The sequence below is a fragment of the Odocoileus virginianus genome, chromosome 24 (genome assembly GCF_023699985.2).
Source record: "Odocoileus virginianus isolate 20LAN1187 ecotype Illinois chromosome 24, Ovbor_1.2, whole genome shotgun sequence".
Classification (NCBI taxonomy): domain Eukaryota; kingdom Metazoa; phylum Chordata; class Mammalia; order Artiodactyla; family Cervidae; genus Odocoileus; species Odocoileus virginianus.
Genome location: NC_069697.1, coordinates 41347753 through 41362221, shown reverse-complemented (window position 1 = coordinate 41362221; position 14469 = coordinate 41347753). Strand labels below are relative to the sequence as shown.

Below are 14469 nucleotides of genomic sequence, written 5' to 3'. Positions count from 1 at the left end.
TTAACAGGTTTATTTATAATTGTTATAAAGTTGAACTGCTGAAACTTGTTCACTGAAACATTTTTACTTTCATTAATGCTTTATGTCTCTGCATTTATGTTAAAAATTCACACACAAATGAAAATGGAAAAACTGCCAATACCTGATTTCTGTCCCCTATTTTTCCACTTGCAATCATATACTTAGGTACCTTTTGACCCCATGGGAAAAAAATATCTAACGTTTAGAACTACCAATAATAGGAAGAAGAGAATTTTTTTTTTTTTTAAAGAATGAAATGTTTCCCACCATAGTGGATTCTTCAGCACGTTCTCCATGTATGCGGCGTGCTAGCTGGATATCTTTTGGCATAATTGCTACACGTTTGGCATGGATAGCACACAGGTTGGTGTCTTCAAAAAGGCCAACCAGATAGGCCTCACTTGCCTCCTGCAAAACACCAATAGCTGCAGTCTGGAAGCGCAGATTTGTTTTGAAGTCCTGAGCAGTTTCCCACGCCAGACGCTGGAAGGGGAGTTTGGAATCAGAAGTTCAGTGGACTTGTGATAACGTCGAATTTCACGGAGCACCACAGTACCAGGCCGTAACGATGAGGCTTCTTCACCCCTCCAGTAGAGGGCGCACTCTTGCGAGCGGCTTTTGTAGCGAGTTGCGTCCTCGGTGCTTTACCACGGGTGGATCTGCGGGCAGTCTGCTTGTACGAACCATGATACAGAGACCTCCTTACTTACCCGCCTTCTCCTTTGGCTGGAGCTCGGTAAGCTAGAGGCGGTGCTGGCCTTGGAGAGCAACAGCGGCATGGTGGCGGCTGCGAACACAATTCTCATAATAGGTTTTGAGACTATTTTAAGAAAATAATGGCCAAATTTTATGATTACAATGGTGATCTAAAATATTTATGTATTCTAAGTTTATTATCAATTAAAGATGTTTGAATAGGTAAGTTTGCATGATTTAAAAAAATCAGCAAATGTCCTTTATCCCCCAATCAATATCTCCCAGGTGCGAACACAGTGCTAGTACATAATAGATACTTTGTAATCATTTGTGAATGGATGAATAAGGATTCTTCAAGATTATGTCTATTGAACTGCTTTATACGGAGAATAAAAGGAAGCTTTGCAGTTATATTTATCAGTGGTGGTGGTGGTTTAATCAATAAGTTGTATCTGACGCTTGTGACCCCATGAACTGTAGCCTGCCAGGCTCCTCTGTCCATGGGATTCTTCAGGCAAGAATACTGGAGTGGGTTGCCATTTCCTTCTCCAGGGAGTCTTCCCTACTCAGAGGCTGAACCTGGGTCTCCTGCAATGCAGGCAGATTCTTTACCGATTAAGCTATGAGGGAAGCCGATGTTTATCAATAAAAAGTATTAAATATAAAGTATCAGTATAAAGTTTTTTGAGCTCTTTATATAAACAAGGAAAAATGCTTTTGCATCACAAAAAAAAGGCATCACAAGAGGAAAAAAAAAAGGATTGGAATTGGTTCAGTTCAGTCTATGTTACTACTAATGGCTCTATCACTACATCTCAAGTTTGATGGTAAAACAAATGGATAATTAATACCAGAGTAAGAATAAGAAAGTTTTAAACATGTATATCATGCCACACATATAATGACTGCTATTATTCTAAGGCTTTACACATACTCAGTTCAGTTCAGTTGCTCAGTCATGTCTGACTCTTTGCGACCCCATGGACTACAACACACCAGGCTTCCCTGTCCATCACCCTGTCCACTGAGTCAGTGATGTTATTCAACCATCTCCGCCTCTGTTGTCCCCTTCTCCTCCTGCCTTCAATCTTTCCCAGCATCAGGGTCTTTTCCAATGAGTGAGCTCTTCGCCTGAGATGGCCAAAGTATTGGGATTTCAGCTTCAGCATCAGTCCTTCCAAAGAATATTCAGGACTGATTTCTTTTATGATTGACTAGTTGGATCTCCTTGCAGTCCAAGGGACTCTCAAGAGTCTTCTCCAACACCACAGTTCAAAAGCATCAATTCTTCAGCATTCAGCTTTCTTCACAGTCCAACTCTCACATCCATACATGACTGCTGGAGAAACCATAGCTTTGACTAGACGGATCTTTGTCGGCAAAATAATGACTGCTTTTTAAAGCTGTCTAGGTTAGACATAGCTTTTCTTCTAAGGAGCAAGTGTCTTTTAATTTCATGGCTGCAGTCACTAACTCACTAAATTTTCATAATAACTTTATGATCTTGTATACTGTTACAACCCCCAAAAATAAATGGAGGCAGACACTTGCACCCAAAGTCATGTAGCTGGTACTTAAGAGGATCTAGGATGAAACCCTAGGCAATCCAACTCTCGAATCTGAGGTTTGACCAGAGGATCTAGGATGAAACCCTAGGCAATCCAACTCTCGAATCTGAGGTTTGACCACTTTGCTCTATTGCTGTTTTTGTGTTTAGTCCTCAACTACCTTAAGAGAATATTTTCATTTTCAGAGGTGAGAGATAGTACAAATAGCTGATAAACTGCAGAACTGAGATTCAAACCTGAGAAACCTGAATTCCAAGACCCCTCTTAACCTCTAGGCAATATTGTCTGAGTCAAGCTAGATCTTAAAACCTGCACACAGTTTTGATATACATTCTGACAGCAAATGTGCTGCGTGATAAATCACTTAAGTCATGTCCAACTCTGTGACCCCCACGAACTGTGTAGCCCGCCAGTCTCCTCTGTCCATGGGATTCTCTAGGCACGAAGGCTTGCTATGCCTTCCTCCAGGAGACCTTCCCAACCTGAGGATCAAACCCTCTTGTGTCTCCTACATTGGCAGGTGGGTTCTTTATACATGTGGTTTTGTTTCAGCCAAAAACTCATATTTGTATTCAATTAATGATTCATTGTTCTTTACTATACTTTTGGTTTGTGATTCAATTTAGTTCAAGTCCATGACCTGAAATAAATCACTTGATCTATTCTACTTCTCTAGATAAAAAGACTACTAGGAAATTTTAATAGCATGTTGGCAATGTTTTGAGCTCAGAGAAGAAAACTGCTCCCCAAATGTTAGAATTAAAACAAAAGCCACCATTATCTAATATCTGAACATCCTGTTAATAACTTACTGTTTTATATAAGCTACAGTGTATCTTCTTGACCTTCATACAGATTTCTCATGAGGCAGGTAAGGTATGCAGGTCAAGAAGCAACAGTTATCAAGTAAAGACCAGAAAAAAAAAAAAAAAAAAGAAGCAACAGTTAAAAGCAGACATGGAACAACAGACTGGTTACAAAGGAGTACATCAAGGCTGTATATTGCCACCCTACTTATTTAACTTATATGCAGAGTACATCATGAGAAATGCCGGGCTGGAGGAAGCACAAGCTGGAATCAAGATTGTGGGGAGAAATATCATAACCTCAGATATACAGATGTCACTACCCTTATGGCGGAAAGTGAAGAACTAAAGAGCCTCCTGATGGAAGTGAAAAAGGAGAGTGAACAAGTTGGCTTAAAGCTCAACATTCAGAAAACTAAGATCATGGCATCTGGTCCCATCACTTCATGACAAATAGATGGGGAAATAATGGAAACGGTGTCAGACTTCATTTTCTTGGTCTCCAAAATCACTACAGATGATGATTGCAGCCATGAAATTAAAAGACGCTTGCTCCTTGAAAAGCTGTAACCAAACTGGACAGAATATTAGAAAGCAGAGATATTACTTTGCCAACAGAGGTCTGTATAGTCAAGGCTATGGTTTTTCCAGTAGTCATGTATGGATGTGAGAGCTGGACTGTAAAGAAAGCTGAATGCTGAAGAATTGATGCTTTTGAACTGTGGTGTTGAAGAAGACTCTTGAGAGTCCCTTGGACTGCAAGGAGATCCAACTAGTCAATCATAAAGGAAATCAGTCCTGAATATTCATTGGAAGGACTGATGCTGAAGCTGAAATTCCAACACTATGTCCACCTGATGTGAAGAACTGACTCATTGGAAAAGACCCTGATGCTGGGAAAGATTGAAGGCAGGAGGAGAAGGGGATGACAGAGGATGAGATGGTTGAATGGCATCACTGACTCAATGGACATGAGTTTGAGCAAGCTCTGGGAGTTGGTGATGGACAAGGAAGCCTGGTGTGCTGCAGTCCATGGGGTCACAAAGAGTCGGACACGACTCAGTGACTAAACTGACTGACTGACAGTGTATCTTACAACTATATTCAAAATTCTTCAATGTTTTGGATATGGCAAAAAAATTTAAGCACCTACCATACTTTAATTCACCTGATTCATATCTGACTCACTGGAATTTTTTTTGTTGTTCCTTTTTATTTTTTTATTGAATTTTTAATGAATTTATTAAAATATTCCTTTGAATTTCAATTCAACTTATATGTTATGAAAATAAACTACTTTTTGAAAAAAGACAAAAGTAAACTAGACAATAACAACAATCAAGACAAAGTCATCAAATCTCACCAAAGACAATGACTATCAACATTTTGAAAGGTTGTTTCTTAATCACGCAAAGACGCTGGGGTTCTTGGCCTCCGGAGGAGAAGAATTCAATCCGGGGCCAGAGACAAGGCTGGATCACTCAGAGCTTTTGTGCAATAAAGTTTTATTAAAGTATAAAGGAGATAGAGAAAGCTTCTGACATAGACATCAGAAGGGGGTAGAAAGACTACCCACTTGCTAGTGTTAGCAATGGAGTTATATACTCTCCAATGAATCCAAAGAATGTCTGGAGGTTGTAAAGACCTCACGAGACCTACTCCCATAATTTATTTCTTAAGATAACAGAATTAGCCAGAGGGTTTAATCCAAAGACTGTCCTCAGGCAGTATACATTATTGTTATATAATCCTAAGGAATGTAGAGGAAAAAAAGTAACAAGTTTGTCCTTCCTTCCTCCTTGAATATTCCAGACCTCTTTCTCCTTGGGGACCCCTAGACTTCTTATCAACCTGCCTTGGAAATGACTCTCTCAATTTCGTGTGATCTTTCAGATATTTTTTAAATGACTTTCTTTTTTTTAAGAGCAGTTTTAGGTTCATAGCACAAGTTAAGAGGAAAATACACAAATTTTCCATATCTCCCCCCGACCCCCACTCATACATGTAGTGCCTCCCCCATTATCAACCTGTATCACCAGAGTGGTATATTTTTTTCACAACTGAAGAACCTGCATTAGCATCATAATCACTCAAAGTCCATAGAGTTTCCAAAAGGGTTTACTCCTGATATTTACAAAAAGGTTCATTCACTCTTTGTGTTGTACATTTTATGGGTTTGGACAAATATATATGATATGTATCCACCATTATATTATCATGCAGAATATTTTCAGTGCCCTAAAAAAAAACTGTGATCCACCAATTCATCCTTTATCACTATCATCCCAGCCCCTATTTAGTATTTTTACAATGTTTCTGAGCATATTGATGTATATAATACATGTCCACCTGCTTCCCTGATTTAAAACAAAACAGAAACATTTCCAAGTTTTTATGAACTATCTCTAAACATCTTTTTATGATTGAATAGCATCTGTGATGTGGACATTGATTACTCCTTTTTTGCCTCTGCTTGGTAGAAGTGGAGAACATATGGCAAGTGGCCACAGAATGTTTGGAATTGTAATTGAATATGTCTACAACATAGAATTTGAGATAAAGAGAGTGGTGAGATGATGCCAGAAGGCTGAGTAAAGTAGTTTGAAGGTAAAAATTGAGATCACATAGAAATTGAAATTTGAGTGACCCAATCAGACTTATATTTTTAGAAGATCACTCTCCCAGCAAGAGGAAGAAAAAAGTTCAGTTGGAGGACCTACAGTGAAGAGATGAATACCTGTGCCCTGTGAAACTTCCCTCCTACTGAAATCAAAGCCCAGCTTTTGGCTTGGGCAACTGTATATGGCCATTTGTGAAGATGCAAAATACAGGAGGAGAGATAGGGTTGTAGTTGTGTTTTGGTGGGACTTGAGCAAGGAGGCAGATCTGTTGAGTTCAAGCTTAGAATTAGAACATATTAAATTTCAGATACTCTGTATCCTCAAAGTGGACATGTCCAGTAAAAGCAAGATATGGACTAGAAGTATAGAGTGAGAATCTTGGAGGGAAGAGTTGGTAGTTTAAAGACTGAGGATTGTGCAGTGTTGAAAAAAAGAGAGCTTTGGTTAGGATTCTGAAGAAAATGAATCAACATTTAAGGGAAAGCCAAATTTCAAAAGCCCACATAGGAGACGAGTTAAGAGAAGCCAGAGAGGACTCAGACCGGAGAAGCCCATTAGTAAAGTCCTGACACCCACCTCTAGGAAGGTGGCAGACAAGAAAGTGGTCTACAGGGTCAAATGCACCCAAGATGATGAGAGATGAAAAGTAAACTTGTACTGACAAAGACATCTTTGGTGACTTTTCTGGGAGCAGTTTTCGTTTAGCAGTGAGGGTTGAAGTCAGACTGTGTTAAGCTGTATCGTTAATGTAAATAGAGACAGAAGTTTCCTCTTTCAAAATATTTGGCTAATTTAAGAATTATGGAGATGAGTGATACTTGACATGATAAAATGTTCACACTGTTAATTGGAAAAGCAGATTATAAAACAGTGCTATAGTCTAATCCTATGTGTTCCAGTTATCTGTGGCTATGTAACAAGCAACCCCCAAATGTCATGGTGTAAAACTGAAACAGAACATAACGGGGCAGGGTACAACCTTTTAAAAAATGATATAGACTTTGAACTTTCCTGGTGGCTCAGTGGTAAAGAATCTACCTGCCAATGCAGGATACCTGGGTTCCATCCCTGGAAAGATCCCAAATGAATAACTAAGCCCATGCATCACAACAACCGAGCCTGTGCTTTAGAGCCCAGGAGCCCCAACTGCTGAAGCCAGCGTGCTCCAGAGCCTGTGCTCCTCAACGAAAGAAGCCACCGCAATGAAGAGCCTGCACGCCACAACTAGAGAGCAGTCCCTGCTCGCCACAAGGAGGGAAAATCCCACTCAGCAACGAAGACCCAGCACAGCCAAAAAGAAATAAATAAAATTATTTTAAAAAATGACATAGCCTTTGAGAATATGACATCAACTGTTAGAACCAGTTAGGTCCAAGACGACAGACGATTCAACTTCCAGTAGACCCTGAGCCTCATAAAGTGAAGTGAAAGTTGCTCAGTTGTTTCTGACTCTTTGTGATCCCATGAACTATTCTCCAGGCCAGAATACTGGAGTGGGTAGCCTTTCCCTTCTCCAGGGGATCTTCCCAGCCCAGGGATCAAACCCAGGTATCCCACATTGCAGGTGGATTCTTTGCCAGCTGAGCCAAAACGGAAGCCTGAGCCTCATAAGCTCATTGTAATATATTAGCATTTAAATAACAGTTGCCATGACAGTTCTGAGGCCCACCCACCATAAAAGGCCATCAAGTGGTGGTGGCCCAATTCCTCGAAATCCTCTCGCCTTCTCCTAAATAGTTGAAATAATTCTTCCACTTGTTAGCCAATGAAATTACTGCGGCTGATTTGTTACTAAATCGTGTCTGAATCTTTTGGGACCTCATAGACTACAGCTCTACAGGCTCCTCTGTCCACGGATTCTCTAGGCAAGAATACTGGAGTGGGTTGCCATTTCCTTCGCCATGGTATCTTCCTGACCCAGGGATCGAACCCATGTCTCCTGCTTGGCAGGCAGATTCTTCACACGAGCCACCTGGGAAGCCCCAGTCTATGAAATTACCCAGCCCATAAAAATCATTCCTTGAAAAAAAAAAATCATTCCTTGTTTCTGGGCTTGCCTTTCCGATGGGGCACTTCTAATTTTTTTTTTTTTTTGGATGTGGACCATTTTTAAAGTCTTTATTGAATTTGTTACAATGTTGCTTCTGTTGTTTACTTATGGGCTTTTTTTGTTTTTTCCTTTTTGGCTCTGAGGCATGTGGGTTCTTAGCTCCCTGACCAGGGATGAAAACTACACCCATTTCAGTGGAAGGCAAAGTCTTAACAATTGGACCTCCAGGGCAGTGTCCTGGTACACTTTTTAAACAACGTTCCCTCTTTACATATGAACTGAACCTTGGAGGTAATCTTTTGCTCCAAACTGCTCTTCCCTTTTACTGTGTGCCTTATGGTCAATCATCGCAAACGCATTTTATGAATAAAACACTTTACAATTCATTTGCCAGGGGACACATGGCAAGAACCTGAAACACTGGCTCCTACTTTGAATAAACCTGATTCCAGTACTGACAAAAAAAACATTAAGACCACATTTCATTTTCCATTAAGAGACAAGTACTCTTTTGTACAAGAAAAATTAGAATATGGGAAAAAACGAGGATACTAGGGTGAGATTCAAATAGTTATTGAAGGAGGAGAAAATTAACATTTCGATGACTACTATGTGCAATGCACATTTGACATCTCGTTTTAATCCTCCCAAGAACTCGGTGATGAACGCGTTATCTCCATTTTACAGGCGAGGAATCTGCAGCGCCGGGGTTTCTAACCTACACGGAGCTCAAAGCCACGTTTTTTCAAAACCCCACGCTGTCTCAGTGGGAATTAGGTATGAAGAAGTCCTCCTGTAACGACGTTTCCCAGGATTAGGGTGGAATATATCAACAAATGCCTACAGAAAACGTAAACCTATTCCTTTAGGGCTAGAATATACAGCTTTTTCACTACTGCACTTTGAAATAGAGGGCGATACCAACGCCTTTTATACTTTTTAAGACAGGTGATCATTTTCTCCTTAATAGGGAAACATACCAAGTAAAAAATAATTAGTCACTATGGAAAACAGTTTCAAAAACTGTAAGGGGTTTACACGACAGCTCAAACAAGGTGAGTATAGTCAGAGACATACAAGCAGACATGTAAGGGCAGAGCCGGCACGTCTGAATTCAACGTCCAGGCTGTTTCTCATAGAATACGAGGAAATGGCTTCACGTTTTTCTATACCATCAACATACATCAGGACCTCCAGCCGAACCCCAGCGCCTGGACCACGCCCACAAATGTCAGTCAAGAAAGTGGCGGCCGCGCAGCACGGCTAAACGGTCAGGCCCCGCCTCTCACCCACTCCTGCCCCGCCCCTGGTCCGGCCCTGCCCAGCCCGGCGCCATCAATCCCCGATACAACTTTGCGCCTGCGCAGACCGCACGTGCGGTTGCCGGCGAAAGAATTTGTGCATGCGCCTAGAGGGAAAGTTGGTTCTTTTTCCCTCCTACCCCTCGCGAGAACTTGAGAACTTGCTTCCGGGTCGAAGGGTTTACTTCCGGAGAGCGGGAAGGCTGAAACGCGGTGGCGAAACTGTAGCTGAGTTTGCACAGCTCTCGGTGGAGAAGGCTGTAGCCATGGACAGGTGAGTTCTGGTGGTGACGGCTGAGCTCGGACGCTTTCCTCTTCGGCGTGTTGGAGGAATGAAACAGGTGAAACCCGACTCAGGAAGCAGAGGAGGGCCTGGGTGCTGATCCTAGGCCTCCTTTTCCGGCTGGGAGACTGCAGCTAAGGGAGAAAGGCCGCTTGGGCCGGGGACGGGTATGGTTAATGATAATCTTCTGGTTCCCATGGCAACTCTGCCATCTACTCACTTTCGCGCTCCAGGGGTGGGCGAGGTCGGAGGTGGCCTGGCATTCGAGATGCTGAGTTACTGCCCGAGATCACAAAGCCAGACAGGGACGGAACGGGCTCTCACCCCAGACTCCCTGATTACAGGTTTCAGCACAAGATAGTTAATCTTTCTATGACCTCCGAACGATGGTAGGCCCCTGCATAAAGATGAGTTATTCAAGGTTCTTGGCCTCGGGGAATGTATAGTGGAGGAGACGACGGAGCAGTGCGGAATGACAAGTGTTTTGTACTACTTTGTGGGAAAACAAACGGAGCAATGAAGTCTCCTTGTCATGGAAAGTATCAGGAAGACCTCTCAAAGGAGGATACGTTCTAGGTGGTCTTTGAATAGTGGCAGTAGCCTACATCGACTGCCTTAACCGCTTTAAATGTATTATTGTTGTTCAGTCGCTAAGTGGTGTCCGATTTTTGCGACTCCGTGAACTGCAGCTGGCTAGGCTGCTCTGTCCATGGGATTCTCCAGGCAAGAATACTAGAGTGGGTTGCCATGCCCTCCTCCGGGGGATCGTCCCAACCCAGAGATTGAACTCGCGTCTCCTACTTTGCCGGCGGATCTGTGTGTGTGTGTAAGCATTTGTGATGGTATATTAACTATTTTAATCCTTCTAACAATCCTATGAGGGTAGCTACTGTGATCCTCTTTTCATACATAACATTGAGGCTAAAAGAGGTTAAGGAACTTGATCAGTTAGGAAGCTAACAAAGGAAGCTAAGAAACAAGTTGCCAACCTGGATATGTGTTTCTAGACTCCAGGAGGCTGTTTGATGAGTAAGTATTCACCAGATAGACCAAAGAGGTGAATGTAGGCCTCTGAAAAGAAGCATGGGTACAGAGGTGTAAGGATGTGAACGTGTAGCTGAGTGGTCACATGCAGTGTGTGTTTGTATGGAAGTGACCTTTGTGGCTGAACTGGTAAGCTGGGGTAAGATTATAAAAACCATGGTAGGAAATTTGGACTTGATTCTGTAGGCCAGAGATATCTATCTGAAGATTTTAAGTGGAGGAAATACACATTAGATTCTTAAGATACAGGTCTCATAATACACACAATTTATTTTCTAGACGTTGGGCTGAGAATGTCTGGGACTATAATAGTGCTGAGACAGGAGACACCCTTAGTGTACTCTGGGAAGAAAAGCTTGAAGGATCATTTCTTTCCAGTTTATTAGGTTTATCTTTTACTTAGCCTCCCAAGTCACCAGCTTAAACAATAGTATCCATGGTTTGAAGTACTTTGGAGACTACAGAACATCCTTTTAAGAGTTCCTGCAACTTTAGGAACCTCCTCAATTCAACAAAAAAAGGTTTATCTTCATGAAGCAATTATTTAAAGCAGTGTTAGAATACAGATTTAGATTCCAAGTGTTAAGGTAATTCCAGAGGAGGAAAACATTAACAAGTCAGAGAAGACTTTATGCAGGTAAAATCTGAGCAGGACTTTGAGAGATAAGTTGGATTTGGAGCCAGAGAAGTATTAGCAACAAGAAAACAAAGACTTGGCAGTTGGGATGATCTGTGCCTTGACTGACTTAGGATCCTTTGCTCCAGTCTTAATGATAAAGGTTTTGCAAATGGTCCGTTCTCATTTCATTCACGTGAATTTGATTATTGCCATTTTAGGAGTGGCTTTGGAGAGATGTTATCTCCTGTGATCCGGGAGGCAGAGGTGACTCGGACTGCACGCAAGCAGAGTGCCCAAAAAAGAGCTTTGAGTATCCTTTGCATTTTAAGCATCAGTATAAAAATTGTAACATGTTTGGAGTTAGCATTACAGACTTTTCATGAGCGATTTTAAACACTAGCTGTAATAATAAAATACTGTGGAAATTAATTTTTTTTAACTCTCCTGATGTGTTATTTGGCAAATGTTGGAATTCAGTGAGATTCGTATTTCCCTGAAAATAAGGATGTTCTCTTTTACTGCTATCATATTGTGGTTAACTTTTGCTGAGATTAGATTTTCTTTATTATTTGAGATCTAAGAACTCTTAGTTCAGTGTGTGGTAACTTAAGACTTGAGCTCTTAGTTCAGAACTGTAGTAACTGATAACTAGAATTTAAAGGGGAAAGGGAATTATTTACTCCCTGCATAGAAAATATGGTAGCTATAAAATACCTTGTCCTTGAAAAACGTATTCACATATTTTGTATAGTATAAATATGGTTCATTCTAACTTTAATGATGTTTTTTTCTATACGAAAAACTTTCCTTAACATTTCCTGTAGTTCGGGCATCCCAAGATGAAATTTTTTCTAATACCACTCCAAGAAACCAGGTTATGCCCCGAACTCCCAGCTCATTTCGACAACCTTGTAAGATTTTTTTTGCTTTTAAAGCATTTAATAATGATAACAGTAATAGCAGCTAATACTATAATATATATTATATTTTATAAGTTATTTTTAATTAAGAGCAAATAATAGGGATTGCACTTACTATTTGTTGAACTCTTACCATGTGTAAGGCTTTACATAATTGCGTAATAGCTGTGAAGTAGATATTGTCTCTATTTTGCTGAAACTGTACATGAGACCTAGAAAAGTTGATTAATGCAGATAAAATAGCTAGATAAGTATGTAAGTATATATGAATTTTGGCAGTTGGGATGATCTATGCCTTGACTGACTTAGGATCCTTTGCTCAAAATTCAAATCATAATCTGCTTACTTTAGAGCCCATGTCCTCTATACTATAATATGCTTTATAAAATTAGAATTTGATAAGTTCATGAACTCATGAGTGTCTTTTTTTTTTTTTTTATGTTCAGTTATGTTATAATGAAAACATCTCTGTTTGCAGTAAAGTTTTTTTGGTGGGCTCAGTAGTACCAAAAGTTCATGTTTAGAAAAATAAGTTACATTTTCATACTATAGAAATGTTAATATTGAAAGTATTTATTTGGTTAGAATCTAAATAATTGAAAAGTGAAAATTGTTATTTGCTTGTTTCATTTTCATGATCAATGCTCATGCGCTTCAAATTCTTTTTACTAACTTCTTGCTTGTAGTTACTCCACCAAGCCGGAGCCTACTGAGGCAGCCAGATGTATCCTGCATTCTTGGAACTGGAGGGAAGTCTCCCCGGCTTACACAGTCTTCAGGGTTCTTGGGAAATCTGTCTATGGTATGTAGAAAAATGGGGCTGAAATTTTCTCCCTTTTTTAATTATGGTATGATATTTAGCTTAAAAACTTTAATTGAAGTCTTATTCTTAGTAAAAGTAACTCAGTTATGTAGGTTGAAATCATTTTTTGGTTAGACTTCCAGAAAACTGAGACCCGTACGCATCTCACGTCATAGGTGGAAACTGTGACACCAGCAGTAGTTAGATGCAGAGAAAATGTATTAATCTGACAGTTTACTGATCAGAATAAATAAATTCTGATTGGTTGCTAGCTTCTGTAAAAACTGAGCCCTGTTTTGAAGCATAGAAGAGGAGGCCAACAGTAATCAATGAAGACTCATAAGGAAGAAGAACAGAGCATTAAAGGAGAGAAAAGAGAAAATTTGAGGAAAAGTAAGTTAGAAACTCTTTAGGAATCATTATGGTACAGTATTTAAAATAGCAAAAGAAATGTCATATAGACTGTAAATGCAGAATGACCTGACCTAGGTGCTTAAAATACCCTATAGAGAAAGAAAGAATTGTGTCTAACTGAGAAGATTAAAACAGAATAGTTTTGTTGGACTAGTAGAGTATTATGGCTCATTTAGTTCCAAGAACAAGATGAAAAGGGCTCTTTATTTGGCTCTGTCGTTATTAATAAAACAGAGTTTTACACACACCAGAAATTGTCTAAATTATATGTTTTCAAAGGAATGGTTTTGCATATTAAACCTCTCCTTGTCTTAGAAGGTTAAATCAATCTTTGAAATATTTTAGAGTGTTAGTATCTAACAGTGATCTAGTCATTGAACAGTTTTACTCTGGCTATGAAGCTGGTTTATTTTGGCAACGTTTATTCGTATTCTACTTAGAAACATGAGTGAAATGACTGCTTCTAGGTTTCAGCATAAGATGATGACTTTTATTATTTAGTGCTTCAGAACTGCAAGTTTAATAGTAAAATTATTACTCTTCCAAAGGCCAGGATAGAGTAAATATGTATTGATTATTACAGAATGTTTGGAAATTACTTTGTAGTCAGAAATGTTTTCTTGATTTTGTTTTGCCAATTTTAGTATCAGTTGTGAGAGGTGGTTGAAGGAAGTACAGTTATTTGTTACGTTGGTTGATTTTATCATGTGTTGACCTACAAAACATTTTTGTGAATGTAGAATATCACTACTGTGTAAGATTTTCAGTTTGATCTGGGTGCTAATGATGATGAGTACCCAGAAGGAAATCAGTCTTTTGATAGCTGAAGCTAAACTCTCCTCAGCCCATAGTTACTATCTCATTAATATATAGGGTCCCAGCACCCATCTTCAGCATTTTCCCTTGGGGAGACTAATTTAACGGTACATTTTTATTGTTGCTCATGCCTGGATTTTTTAACACATTGCATTTGCTTGGTATGTCCCAAGTATTTGAATCTGTAATTTTCTAAATCATCCTTTTTTTTTCATTATCATTTATTTGTTTAAGAAGCTGAGTCATTTATACCATAATATTTCCCAAAATTAAAACTTTGATTTGAAGTAGTTCTAGAGCAGTAAAATTCATGAACAGAGGAGCCTGGTGGGCTACAGTCTATGGGGTCATGAAGAACTGGACACAACTGAGTGATTAACACTTTTCACTAGAGCAAAAAGGTATGGAGTAGGGCAAAGAAGAAAACGAAGCCATAATATCCTTAACAAAATAGTCATGTGGCTATCTTTTTAGTATATGTGCTGCCGAAGCGAGCACATGTGGCTAT

At 39.8% G+C, this 14469-nt stretch overlaps 1 protein-coding gene and 1 pseudogene across 1 annotated transcript in view; one reads left to right on the top strand and one right to left on the bottom strand.

Annotated features, from left to right (window-relative positions):
* Nucleotides 1-216: 216 nt before the first annotated feature.
* LOC110139111 (histone H3.3-like) lies at nt 217-8110 on the bottom strand (annotated as a pseudogene).
* Nucleotides 8111-9228: 1118 nt separating this feature from the next.
* Nucleotides 9229-14469, top strand: part of NUP107 (nucleoporin 107) — a 48961-nt gene continuing 43720 nt past the window's right edge. Inside the window, exons 1-4 of the mRNA XM_070454627.1 lie at nt 9229-9337; nt 11228-11319; nt 11834-11920; nt 12616-12731. Coding sequence (XP_070310728.1) covers nt 9330-9337; nt 11228-11319; nt 11834-11920; nt 12616-12731 — 303 coding nt within the window. The 5' untranslated portion in view covers nt 9229-9329. The remainder of the gene's footprint in view (nt 9338-11227; nt 11320-11833; nt 11921-12615; nt 12732-14469) is intronic.